Below are 14,656 nucleotides of genomic sequence, written 5' to 3' on the forward strand. Positions count from 1 at the left end.
CTGGTGGTAGATCAGTATCGAATCTGATATTTTTCAGGATATACATTTTAATTAGAACACGAGACACCTGATATGACACCTGGTCATATCCTTGCATACATGATCATAACAGTATTCTGCTGATCACCTGAATGCAGGTGTGTCCTCATTCCTCAATATCTCAGATACTTACATCTGCACCAACACAGTGAACAGTGGTGCAGAAATACTCCAATACAAGTAATGCATTTAAAAAATGGCCCATGTGACTGATTAGTCATCACATATAACATTATATACTAGATTTAATACTGATGCATCCATGTGTAAGCAGCATGTGTAAGAGCTAGTTTTAACTGCTGTTTATTGGTTGTTTGGTCCACTGATTCTCAACCTACAGGTCCCCTCCCGGTGGGCACAAGATAAATCTGAGGGGTTTAGAGATGATTAATGGGGAAAGAAAGCAGAAAAACAAATGTGCCACACAACTTTGTTTTCATTTTTTGGACTTTTCTCTAATGAATTATTGCAAAATTTGACCTACAGGAAAATGTGTCCACGGTGGAACTATTATCTGTATTATCTCATGGTATTTTCTCAGTGTATCATGTTTTTTATGTAAGATCTTAATCTCGAAATTATTTGTGGCATCATAAAAAGTACACAATTTCCCTCTGAAATGTAGTGGAGTCAAAGAATAAAGTAGCACACAATGGAAATACTCAAGTAAAGTACTTGAATTAATGTACTTACTTGTAATGTTACTTTCCACCACTAAACTGAGGTGCTGAAATGATGGTGATGATCAGAAACCTGGATAACAGTTGTGATAATGTGACAGAGATATGAATAACCAGGTTTCCCATGTTAAATGTCAACATAATACCACAAATAAACACACTAATGTGGATGTACATGTACTCAGTAAGGTGAAAATCTGAGGTGCAAACCACACCAAAGACATTCTTAATAAAGTTTTTATCTTATCTATTCTAATCTTAGCTGATAATTCTTCAAAAAGAAACTCAAATGACACAAACTGTGAAGTTCACACATTTGGTTTATTTGTTGCCATTTTGAAAAGATCATAAATATTGTCAAATGCACATAAGCAGTCTTTCAGCAGCAGCACATGTGCATTCTGAGTGTAGCCACAGTCCAGCGTCCCCCGGAGGCTCTGAGAGGCAGGACGCTCACAAACTCAGACAAGTCATTCAATCCTCCCCTTCATCTCGACTTTTCTCAGTATCTTTTATGACATAAAAGTGCATTTATCGATGGTGCATTCAAACATTTTCCCGTACACATGATATATATGACCTACTAGGGCTGTCTGCATAAACCACACTCATACAAACATCTTATCATTTCTGTAAACTACAGTAGGAAGAGCTGAAGAGAGCTTTCAGAGCCCCCTGCAGCTGAGACAGAGAACAGCTGCTGCAATAATACAAACCCAGTTTCCTAAACAGGGTTTTCTACTGAAAAAACAGACGTAAAGTTCAATGTACAGATGTTAGGAGGACAGAAGCAGTTATCAAATCACAAACTGAAGACTCCATGACACCAAAAAGTAGACCCCAAGGGGATCTATTTTTGGCACTGCTCACAGTAGCACCGAGACATTGCCTTCAAATGGCACAAGAGAAAGCATAATATACACAACAAAGCTGGGTTTCCCAGAGGAATCTCAACCATTTACGACAGATTAATGTAACGCTTTCATTCCTCTGGGAAATCCAGCCTGTGCTTGTACGGCACTTTACAGGGATACATCGGCAAAGTTCATCAGTCTTGTATCAAAGCTCTTCCTAAAAATGTCCTTGCTTACGTACAGTACAATATGGTGATTGACTTCACATTGCTTACTTACTGCTTTTCCAAGATCACCACCATTGGGAGAATGGTAATGTCTAACACAGCATAGGGCATCGTCTGTTGTGCACTTATCATGGCTGGTTGTATATATTACAGTGTGACCTGTGTGCGTGTGTGTGTTCACATATGTAGTATTACACTGGGCTAAGGCACCTAAATGTCCCTCAGATAGTGAGCCAGGCTATTCAGTTCAGAGGAGCCACACAGCTCAGAAGGGAAAGCACCCATATCATGTGCAGATTGTATTATCCAAGCTTACACTGCTGTTACAGTATGTGATTGTCGTTCCCAGATTTTCCAATGCAGCTGAGATATACCTATATTATTTGAGGTGATGCAGGACTTTAAGTGTGCATGCATCAGAATACACTGATTTTAGGGGAGACAGATCTTACTAAACAGCAAACGGCCTACAGACTCCAAGCACAATGCTTTATCAGATGGAAAGCAAGAGAGAAGCAGGTGGCGGCAGGGGGAGTTATGTTAAAACCAGGGTTTGCAATGAGCACACTGAAGCTGCTGGTACACTGAAGGTAAAAATAAATAATTCTATTTGAAACTTGCTTTGGAAAAGAAAATCCTGGAAAAAAATGTTTCTTTTAAAAAATATGTCACGCTTCATCCTATCACAAAAAGACGAGGATCAGAGAGTTGGACAGCATATAAAATCACTGATAAATCCGTAAAAAACAGAGTTAAGAAAAGACGATCCGGTAAAAGCCACGATTGTGCTGAGCCCATCCTCACAACCGCTCCGCTGCTCGGGTGCTTGGGTGTGTGCTTGGGCCGAAAGACAGAACAAACAAATAATTACATCCTGATACTGCCATTCATCTTGGAATTCTTCCCTCATCCTCTCACTGCAAAGTCCCTACAAACAACAGTGTCTGTTTAATGCTGTGTGCATTAACGCAGGACATGGGGACTGGAAGTGTGAAGGGAAACTACAATGAGGGTCCAAATATGAGAGATAAAGGAGTAGTAAGGGTTGGTTATTTGGGTTCGGGCCATTTAGTCTGGAGTGTGTGGTGGTGGAGGGGCTGAAGGTGCGTCTTCCTACGACTGGGGGAGGTGTTGTCTGATAATCTCTCTGGACTGAGGAGGGATCCTGTCGGGAAAACGGACAGAAAACTCCACGATGAGGTCGCCGCGCTGTGACGGGTTCTTGGGGAAAGGCAGGCCCTCCCCTCTGAGTCGCTTCACCGTCCCTGGCTTGATGATGTCGTGACAGGGGAGCGAGATGATGCGGTTTTCCAGCGTGGGAATGCTAACTGTGCAGCCACACAACGCCTGAAGGACAAAGGAGAAGAGGAGATTGAGGGGGTTAATATCTTTAGCGGGAATTAAATGCCAAAGCCATGAATATCTCAATGACTTAATGTTTCCATGAACTAAAAACTTTAGTTTATCATCCCTCAGTACGTCATCCTAGCAAGTCAAACTTCCACATGTTTTATGTGTGTGTTCATTGTGTGTGTGTGTGTGTGTGAGAAAGAAAGTAGGGCTTCCTGGGGAACTATTTTATATCGATGACAGCACTGGGGGGCCTACAGAACAGCATTTGGATGAGGAACATTAGGAAAACATGACTTGGCAGTGGAAAAGTTTTCTGGTCTTTCTGTGTGTGTGTAGGTGGAAGTGGTGTGTGTGTCAGAGTTGGAGGGGCTACACATTGCACAGGGGACTAATTTTAGCATCGGTCTCATAGCTGGGGCTAATGAAGTGAGGCAGGAATCGGCTGAGCTCGTAAATAGTTGGAGGGCTTGTCAGATGGGCTGGCAGGACGAGGGGAGAGAACACACACACACACACACAAACACCCCCCCACACACTAAGCCTCACCTCCTTATCACAATGCCTGATGAATCCAGTCAGAGCGTAGAGAGCGCTAAACTAAACATGGAGACCTGTGGTTATCACGACTTCACAGGCTTTCCAGTGAGCATCACTCGCCAGATTTGCGCTGAATAAAAATAACTCTTTAAATCCACAACTCTGTGAATGAACATCCTTATGAATAAAAAACTTTCCTTAAATACTGCATTTTTAAGCAACTGTTACAAAATGGCTTACTACACAAAATAAGGTCAGTAAATAAACACCACAAAGTTAACTATCAGTTTATGGGGCGAACATGAATGTGTGTAACAATTTTCTCAGCAATCCAACCAAGAGTTATTGAGACATTTCAATCAAAACCACAAATGTGAAACTCATGGTGGAAAAGATCACTAAAGTCATTTTATTGTCCGGGTAACATGAATGTCTACCATTTCTATGCCAATCCACAGATATTTCACTGGATAAGTGAAAGCTTTCACCTGCTGGTGGTGCTAGATGAAAAGTCACAGGATCACCAGAGGCATTCATCCTCTTTGCAACATGGAAAACTATGTAACATTTCATGAAAATCCATCAATAAGCTGTTGAGATACAGTTGGGACACCAGATAAGATGAGAATGCAATGATTTGCAAATCCTTTTCATCTATATTCAGTTGAATGCACTACAAAGACAAGATATTTCACGTTCAAATTGATAAACTAAGCCTGCGACAAGTTCCAAGAAAGCAGGGCCAACTGTTTTCCACTGTGTTACATCACCATTTCTTTCAATAACACTCAGTTAGCAGTCTGGAACTGAGGACACTAATTTCGAAGTTTAGAAAGTGAAATTCTTAAGAATAAGAATTCTTATACACCTTCAGTTGCTCAGCAGTCTGGCGCCTCCGCTGTCGTATTTTGCTCTTCATAATGCACCACACACACTTTCAACGGGAGACAGGTCTGGACTGCAGGCAGGCCAGTCTGGTACTTGCACTCTTACTATGAAGCTGCGCTGTTGTAACACGCAGACTGTGGCTTGGCATTGTCTGCTGGCATTTCTGCCATCAAATTCAGAATTAGTGTGCATTTATAAAGACCAATGAAGTTTATCAGTTTGAACATTAAATATCTGGTCTTCATACTGTCTTCAACTGAATAAAGGATGAAAAGGATTTGAAATTCATTGCAATCTGTTTTTATTCGCGTCTTCCACAGCCTTCCAGCTTCTTTTGGATTCAGGCTTGTATTTTAGTCTGAACCAAAGTATTGGAGCAACCAACTGATTGACATTGTTATCATGGTACCACACTGCTGGCAGGGCTATAAATCACTAAAATCTTAAAACAAATGAAATTTGTTTTTTGGGGGGTAAGAAGGGCACAAACCAAGAGTTGGTGCGATAAAATATTTGTGTAATGTTAAAAAGTTTTTAAAAGAGGAGTTCATGCTTTGAGCCTACATTTTAAATTAATCAAGCTATACACTACTCAACTTTTTGATGGAAAATCCATGTTTCCCTCTCATACAAACTCTTAACACCAATCATCTCAAGGCAACCAGCCCATCGTGATGTAATAATGATTTTGCCCGCTTTGGCACACGCTTAAGCTCCAACACTTGGTCTATGTCATTATGTGGCCAATGTTGTATTAAGACTGCAGGAGGATTTTCTTGTCTCGTCTGGTGGTTTTTTTTTTTTTTTTTTTAACAAACACTGACGGACATGTGGACAGTTGAAGTTCAGTCCAGTAGAGCAGCTGCTTCAGAGGACAGACAGACTTTTCCAGCCATGACATCAGCCTCCTCTTACCCACTACATACATTAGGAGGTGATTTAGCCTGTGACTGTGATGGAGACTAGTGCTCATCCTCTTGTTATGCACCATTCCATTCACTAACACAAGTCTTACACACAGACAGAGACAGGTTGCCATGACGCTCGACACACACTGCTCGCTGATCTGAGCGCCCACTGATTGCATAAGCCTCAGCTCAGACAACATAGCTCCACAGACACAAACACACACACACACACACACTTTGATTTTGCTATTTTCGTGAGGATGTTCTGTAGATTTAAATTTGGGCTGTTAAACAAATATTCTGAAGTCGAATATCGAACATTTGATGTATTTGATGAAAAAAAGCCACAATGGCGCCGTAGCTGCACTGAATGCACTGCATGACGGACAGGAGACAGTTATCGTTTTTTAACTAGAAAAGCTGTTGATGTCCAACATATTTAAATCTCTCCGGTCATAATGCCAAGTGAAAATAATTCCCGAGTAGATGTGAAAATATTCTGGCTCTACACGCTGTATTTTCCCCTCGCTGCTTCTCTGCTGGTCTGCCCTCGCTCCTCTCCCATTTTAGTAAATGAGGAGTTAATTTTGACCAAAATGAGTGCTGATTGTTGGGACAGTTGGGAGTGTTATTCTGCGGGTTGTCGAGTGTGTTTTGCGGTGATAAAAAGACTGTTTCTGTAAATGGAGTCTGGTAGGTTTGGTGAGAGCGATATAACAGCTGTTTCTGTTTAAACAAAAAGGATTTTGCTCTTTAACAAAGCGGTTTGTCTCTGCAGGGATCCTTTCCATAATGTTGTTAGACACTTCGACAGTGTGAGCCTGTCAGTGAACAAACACTTTTAGTGGACATGCTTTGATGGCGTCAAACGAACGAGGGACTACCTTGCAGCCCATTTCGCTGCAGTGCTCTTGCTCAATCGTGGAATAATCAAATCACTTTTGGCCGACTGTGACAGCTCTGATTGACATTCATTCCCTAGGGCCATATGCTAACATTAACCATAATTGTTACAAGCTTAACCCTTGAGTTACGACCAGTTTACCAGTTTAAAAGTGTCCTCAAAACCCAAAGTGTCCTCATAAGGCTGTGGGCTGTCAATTCAATACTGGTTGCTATTGCTGCATTTAATTGAACTGACAGGACCAAACTACAATAGTTGCTAAAAAAAAATCACATGCTGTCAGAATCCCTGTGATTCAGTTTCTCTTATCATCATACATAAAGAGCATATTTGCCTTTCTGAATTATATCAGGGGTGGAGCTGTAAAGAGCTGTCCACTTTGCCTTTAGAGCCCAACAGCTACAGTTAGCACTTATGTGCGTTTGGACGTGTGCTTTTCTGCTGCGCTAAATGCAGTGGTGCTAGAAATGCACTGCCACAGAGGATGCCATCACACTGCAGAGGCATCATTAATGCCAGAAAGAGCCAGCCTATAGATCCAGGCATAGGTTGGTTTCCGGGAAATAAACGTGTCAAATTTGTGCCAAGTTCTCTAATCGCCTCTGACTGCTGTCACAGTTAAGACATTGCAGGGCAGGAAGTTGCCTCCAGCAGTGTCTCCCAGGAGTTTATAGCTCCGTCAAACGAGTGCTTGGTGGCACTAAATGCAGCTACTCATCAGGGAAAGCTTCAGGCAGTAAACAAAAATTGAGCAACCAAACAGCGGAGCAATCATACAGAAGTCGAAGTACGACTCATAACTATATCTGCTTAAGAAATGTATTTCCAATAATCCAGTTTTAGCCTTCCTCTTCTGTCTTCGTACTTTAGAATGAGCTCTTGCATCATTCATTTGCTAATGGGAACAATCATCTTGTGGGCTGGGTTATATTATCTACTGGTGCATTGCATAACATTTGCCATATATGTGACAGGTTGTCTGGTGTGCAGCATGTAGCTGGTGCTGTGTTTTCACTGCAGCATCACATCTTCAGGGAAGCAGAGCAAAGTGGAGTGGTGGAATATGAGCTCTTATTTGCTTTGGATACTGAATCATCTGACCCACTTCCCTAATATTCCCCGGATACCCCCCACCCCCATCCATATCTCCCCTTCTCTCCCCCTTCTCGTCTTGAGCTGCATCAGTCTTAAGTCTCTTATCTGGCTGCTGTTAGAGCAGAGGACTTGGCTGTGGGAGTTCTGCAGTGCAAACTTGATCATTGTGCAGGTTTGATTGAGTCCCATCTCCTGATTAACGCAACTTAACAAACTCTAATGTGCTCTCATTAACCAGGCTGTCCTTGCAGTTGTGCTGTGAGCAGGCACCCGTGCTTCCTGGTGAATTAACTTCCGTAGAGGCGTATGAGAGTCGGTGCTGTTTTTAGAGGAAAACTATTAAAAATTGGCTTGACTGGAGTACAAACAACTCCCCTGACATCTCTAACTCTTTGAGAACACCTGCGATTAAGCTGACGACGGGGAGTGCAGGCCTGTGAGTGGCAGCGCTATTAGAAACACTGAAGCTGGTGTAATTCACAGAAAGAGAGCAGAGCTGAGCTGGACCCGTTGCCCTCGTAGGAGCGGCTAATTAAATGTCCTGCCAGTCACAGTAATAGCAGCCTGGATTGTCAAAACTGTCACACCACAATCCATCTTTATCTCAGCGTGTTTGCAAATATGCTTGAAGATGCAAGAGTGTGTCCACTTGCACGCATGTCTATGCCTGTGTGTAGCTTTACGTGTGCCTGGTTGCATTTGTGTTTATAATCTATTCATACAGCCGTGCAGAACAAGCGAGAGCGATGGCTCTATGCCGGTCACACAAGGACACCACATTCTCGCTGCTTCTCTAACACTGCAGTGACAGAGACGCTGCTGCTCACTGATCCTGCCCTCCAGCAGCACACACACATATACACACTCACTCCTCAATACGTTCTAGATGACCACCCACACAGGACATAATCCTACCCTTAAATTACAGCTACACTTCTCCACCTCACCCACTCTTTGTCCAGGGTGAGTGACAAGAATGAAAAAAATGTGCCGTTTTTGGATGGCCATCCAAAACTTTGCAGCTCCATGCATGCATTACATTTCTGCTCGGTTTGCTCCACTGGGACTCAAACTCTCAACCTCAGCAGCATCATTGACTCATCTATATGCAGACCCGTGACAAAGATAGAGGACTGAAGAAAAGCAGAGAGCAAGAAAGAAGCGAGAGAGGTTAGATGAAAAGGGACGGACGCACCTCTTTTAGACTGATCTTGCAGTTGTAAATTATATTGGAACCGTCTCTCTTGAAGTGGGCATGCCCTTTGTCTTTAAGCACAAAGGCGATGTCGGCAGGAATGTTCTCAGGGGTCTCGTCCCCCTCCTTTGGGAAGGTGATCTTGGTTCCCTCTTTCCAGCCCTTCTTGATGATAATGTTGAGGATCTTGTCCTCTGTCCTCATGCTCCGCCCATCTGGGTTCAACCTGCGGCGGGTGATCTTCATGCGTTTGGTGCAGCCGTGGAAGATTTCCTCCAGAGAGACCTTCAGCTCGTGGACCACCGGAGGGTCCTGGTGCTTTCGCCCGGTCCCGAGGCGCTCAGACGGCACCCCTCTCCTCCTGCGGCCCTCCCCTGGAAAGCCGTTGTTCATCCCCCCTGGAAACCCGAACTGTCTCCCAAAATGAGCGAAGGGGTCATCCTCATCCACGTCCATGTCCTGCTCCGTGTCGTGGTCATTGTGGAAGGAGAACCCGTTGGAGCGGTTGTGGCTGCGGTTGGAGCCAAAAAACATGTCGAAGGGGTTGGAGCCGCCAAAGAAGGAGGCAAAGGTGGCATGGGGGTCTCCGTGGAAGGTGTAGTGGTACGTTGAGCTGCCAGGAGCCCCTGAAGAGCTGCTGCCTCCTGTCTTCAAACCTAAAAAAGAGAAAAAAAGAGAGAAGAACGTGAGACATCAGCTGCACATGCACACTCAAACGCCCACCACCTGTAAAACACACATTAACATGAACTCAGATACCAGAGCCCTGTTCAGAAGAGACCGCATGTGGGTAACAGCAGAGAGGAGAGTGGAGCCCACGTGGGCGGGAAATATCCCACAGCATCACTGATCTTCCAACAGCGCTGGTGGTGGAGGAACTCATAAAATACCAGGTCACTCCATCCAACATACACAAATACACACACTAACGCACACACCTTCTCAACAGACACGCATGCACAGAACACCCACAAATGAAAACTCCAGCAGCCGCTGCTATTCATATCTCAACCACGTAATGATCTTAAGCCACCCGTCTGTCAGCCAGCACGCACGCACACAGACGGAGGCGCACGCATTCACACACACACCACACCAGCAGCTAGGTGGAGGTAGACTATAAGGTATTAGAGCTGGTAAGTGCTGCTGACACTAACGATAACAATAGGCAATCACTCACACATTCCTGCACATAAACACAAACATGACAACACGGAAGACACACAGGATTATTACTTCAGTGGCTGAAGCCCACCAAAGTCCTCCACTGTGATATTAGATACTGAGTCTGTTCCTGAGCTATTTCAATAACAACTTAATACATCACAACGCTGGTTTAACAAGGCCTCACTGACAGAGCGCTGAGGCCTGCTCTGCCTGCTTTCACACAATCCTGAACAGACACAGACAGCATCAAATGCACACCCCACCCCTCCTGCTCACCTTCCTCTCCTAGCTGATCATAGACGACCCTCTTCTTGGGGTCGCTGAGCACCTCGTAGGCCTCTGCGATCTCCTTGAACTTCTCCTCGGCGTTGGCATCCTTGTTCTTGTCGGGGTGGAAGCGCAGCGCCATGCGCCGGTAGGCCTTCTTGATCTCCTCCTCGTTGGAGCCCTTGGGGATGCCCAGGGTCTTGTAGTAGTCCTTCCCCATAGCTGCACACACGCATACACTCTGTGGATTGCGACCCCCCCTCTTGAGCTCTGGCCGTGGTCAGTCACTGGTGAGACACAGGGATACTGTTAGTCTTATAATACTCCTCCCAGGCGGATGCTGACCAGAGCGACAGACTATATATGTCCTGGCGAAGGTGCAGAGTGCTCTCTTTCAGTGCTTTACTTTGAAGCCTATTTAGTGATAATTTGAAAAGGGAACACAGAGTACTGGTTTTACTAACTGTTGCTATGGGGATGTGGTTGCTGTGTGATGCAGAGTCAGGTAGAGTGCAGAGGAATCCCCTTCATCTGCTTTATCAAAGGGCTTCTCCTCATCAGCTCAGCCTGGACTCATTTATTTGAAATGCACTTATTTTGAAATGGAGTGATTTTGCGCTGTATAAATAGAATTCATTATTGGCTGATCCTGCTGTGCCAAACCAGCCGGCAGAGACACACAGACCTGTCACACAGCAGAAACCCCTTCACTGAGACACTGCAGTGGCTCTGAACAGGACGCAGTGGTCCTCTGTTTGACCAGGAGAGCACAAAAGTAGGGGGAAAAGCCTGCTTCCGTTTATAACATCATGATACACTGCCTATGTGCTGCAATAGACAAAGAGATGCCGGTTTGCTGTTACAGCACAGAGCCCCAAATCCTAAAGCCCGACAATTTAAATCAACCATTTGTACCATAATTCGCACCAACAATTGGGTTATATATCAACGCGGAGACATTTTCCATATTAGCCCTTAGAATAAAAAAATAAGACATATATGAAATATCATTGGCAGACAGCCAGGTTCAAAACCACGAGATCGTGGCGACGCCAAAAGGCGGATAAAGAAAAGAAAGGAAAATAAAAGGAGATCCTACCAGAATGCCCAGCAATCTAAGAGGAATATCACATCAGCATGGTCCGGCTTCCCTCTCTCTCTCTGTCTTTGCTTCAGCCCTTGTTATCTGCCTGCCCCCCCGGCGCTGCTGGGTCCTTAGAAATTGACGTCAGGACGCCGCGAGGATCACAGGCTCTGAAATAACCGGTGACCAAACGCTGAGCTGCATCTGACGTTTCACTGGAAAACCTCGGACAACTGCCCGCACACACAGCCGTAAACCTAAACCCAGAGCTCCAGCTGCTACTGCTCCGTACGCGCAGAAGATGGGATTTGGAGCGAAAAACCGCTCCAAAAAGTTCATCCCGCGGCTCAGGCAGCGATTGTCATAAATATTCGTTATTTTAAATCACACTCACTTAACTTATTTGGCACGATCTGCGGAGCGAGGCTACAAGTATCTCTACCCCCCTCTAAATCGAAGTCCCCATCCGTGATCATGATCTTCCCTGGTCCGACCTCTGCGGAGCACAAATCTGCAGCACTACAGGCGGCTGTCGCTTCAAAATGCGGTTAAGAAGATCCGTTTCCTTACCGAGCCCGATGCCTGGTGCCCGATCCCGCTCCTGTCCGTGTCCCAAAATCCGTTTTGCAGTCTGGAGAGCAAACCCAGCCCTCTCGATCAGCAGCCAGCAGGGCTCTTTGTTCAAGGTCTGTTCACAAACACGCTCAGACTGAGTTACACTGAGGCTGTGGTGGAAAGTAACAAAGTACATTTACTCAAGTATGCTTTTCTGCTGAAGTACAAAACTGAGGTACTTGCACTCCACTTCCATTTTATGGTATACTTTCTACTTATACCCCACTACATTTGGGAGGTAAATGCTTTTTACTCTATTACACTCAGCTTTAGTTACTAGTTACTTTGCGATTAACACAAAATCTATAGATCTTGATGTAGTATTTCAGATTAAGATACCCAGCAGCATATAAACAGCAGTGACACCTACAGATGAATTATAATGAAATTATACAATCTCAATTATTTTGTTTTCATTTTGGTACTTTTAAGTATGTTTTCATGCTAGTACTTTTACTTACATAAAAATGGAATGCAGTACTTTTGCTTGTAAGAGAGTATTTCTGCACTGTGGTATCATTGTTTTTGCATGAGTAAAAGATCTGAGCACTTCTTCCACCACTGCATTTAGGATGTGGGGACGTTTAACTTTAGGATTTTAATTATAAACTGACCAGTTGCGATGTTTTAATTCTCTCCACTTGCTAGATCCCCCAGTCTGAGCAGGCATGTCAGAGGCTGGTTCACTGTGTGGGGAAACACAGTCATATTTGGAGAGAGGGAGAGAGACAGAAAGAGAGAGATGGAGTTCTTACAGCTGACAGAATAACAATCACCTGATAAAAACTGTGTGTGTGTGTGTGTGTGTGTGTGTGTGTGTGTGTGTGTGTGTGTGTGTGTGCGTGATCGTGTAGTCGTGCCTGGATTGGGTTGGTATAAACACTGCTGAGTCATGTGATGACTCCTTACACACACGCATTTTTGATCTATCTTTGTAAAGACTGGAGATTTATTCAGTCACATCCTACTTCCCCAACACCAAATCCTAAAATTAAACCCAACTTGAACCCTCTCCTTAACTCCAAACAGGCACCCAGAATAACCCCTCCTGACGCAGACCTTTGATTAATGTCTTGACCATAATTTCAATTCAAATTCCAGCAATAACCTAAAGGTCAAACCCAGGGATGCTGCAAGATATGTTGCCATTGAAAATCTGCTTTACAGCATCTTAATTCCATAACTCTAAACCTTAAAATTAACTCCCACATAAACTCTTTTCCTAACGGTTGACATTTAAACAATTCCCCTAAAATAACTCAACTAACCCTGAACCTTGACCCACAGCCTGATTTTGCAAGGGGGGGCAAAAAAAGAGCTGCTGGCCCATAATGAAACCCATGGTTCTCCCTTCGTAAGTGCAGTGTTTATTAAATGCAGCTCAGTTCATGAATATTCAACACATATGCACTAATATGATCAAAGTCTTAAACTTGGATTTATCCCTCTTTCAGGCCTCAAGATTTGGCAGTAAAGCCTCATCATCTCAGCTGATATCGTCCTTTAGTGGTGCATATTACTCAGTTAAAATATTCCAAACCAGTCAACACATAATGGAGCTATTGGGCCCCTGGAGCTCTGAGAAACAGGGGTGGTTGCCCGCTTTGACTGGTTGGTAATCCAGCCTTGCTCTGCCCATAACTTGACTTTAATACCACACCTCAACCGAACTATGCTTTCAATAGTAGCCCCAGAATTAGCCCCACAATCCAGGTATAAACCAACATTACCTTAAAAGAAATGTCCTCACAGTAGAGGTTTATATTTGTCCTTCACTGTAAGGAGATTTGCAGCTAAACACACAGTGCATCCTGAAGGCCAAACATTCCTGCCAGTCTTCACCACTGTTTTAAGTCCTGAGCAGATCAACAAGCAGCCTACCCAACTCTCTACAATCACATTTATTACGCCACCAGCGGAGGTCTGACTCATTATCGATGATTTTACCGTTAAGTGCAGGGACAGGTACACTCAGCGGGGGGAAGTGCTCCTGCTCTGCTGGGCCAATGTTAGAAAGGGAGAAAAATAAAGACTTGTTTAAGCCTGAGTCATCACCCCCCACCGGACTGGCGAGGAGGTGCGAGAAACGTGGGCGTTCTCAATGGAGGAGTCTGTCTGACACACATGCATGTACTCTCATCTGCATGTGCTCACACTACAGATTCAAAACAATGGAAGCACGTATGGAAGTCACTGTGGACGGGAACGCAGGCAGACATTCCTGTGTCCAGCTGAGTGTGTGGGTTGTAGGAGCAGGGTGGGACTTCAGGCCAGTGCAGCTGTCCCAGAAGAGCAACTGGTCTGCAGCGGGGAGTTATGCTCTGCTCAGCCTGGGACGGCCACTGGAGCATGTTGAAATCAACTGGAATGCACTGACAGAAACATTAGCTCAAAATGGGATCTGAAACGTGCCCGTTACAAGGGTACATGTTATACAACAACCTGTCCTCTCACGACTTGTCAGATTCCAGAGGATATGATCGCATTTCTGCAACTGCACACTGTGTTTGTTTTATGTCTGCATCCTAATTGGCCATGATGACCAAAGGGAGCTGATCCACGTGCTTCTCCGATGCTGAGTGTGCACCGAAACAGTCTAGGAACAACTACTCCTGCCCTGATGCTGGGTTTCCATGGTGACACGGGAATCTGCCAGACAGTGATGTGTCTGCCAGGAATTCTGTCTCAGCGATGGGTCCTCTGAGCACGTGTATCTGTATACGTGAGTGTGTGTATGTGTGTGTGTGAGAGAGAGAGAGAGAGTGGAGATGGGGACAGATATCTAATGAGGTTAAAGTCTGAGAGCAAACTGTCACATAAATATCGACTACTTCTCCACCACC

General features: G+C 44.5%; 1 protein-coding gene across 1 annotated transcript; it reads right to left on the reverse strand.

Annotated features, from left to right (window-relative positions):
• Window positions 1-1,124: 1,124 nt before the first annotated feature.
• Window positions 1,125-11,265, reverse strand: dnajb5 (DnaJ heat shock protein family (Hsp40) member B5). The gene is made up of 4 exons (XM_041937194.1): window positions 11,214-11,265; window positions 10,124-10,401; window positions 8,681-9,336; window positions 1,125-3,147 (listed from the first exon to the last, which is right to left on the reverse strand). The coding sequence occupies exons 2-4, from the start codon at window positions 10,332-10,334 to the stop codon at window positions 2,914-2,916; spliced, it is 1,101 nt and encodes a 366-aa protein (XP_041793128.1). The 5' UTR covers window positions 10,335-10,401; window positions 11,214-11,265; the 3' UTR covers window positions 1,125-2,913.
• Between the last annotated feature and the right edge of the window lie 3,391 nt (window positions 11,266-14,656).

This window comes from Chelmon rostratus, chromosome 5, assembly GCF_017976325.1.
Source record: "Chelmon rostratus isolate fCheRos1 chromosome 5, fCheRos1.pri, whole genome shotgun sequence".
NCBI lineage: Eukaryota > Metazoa > Chordata > Actinopteri > Chaetodontiformes > Chaetodontidae > Chelmon > Chelmon rostratus.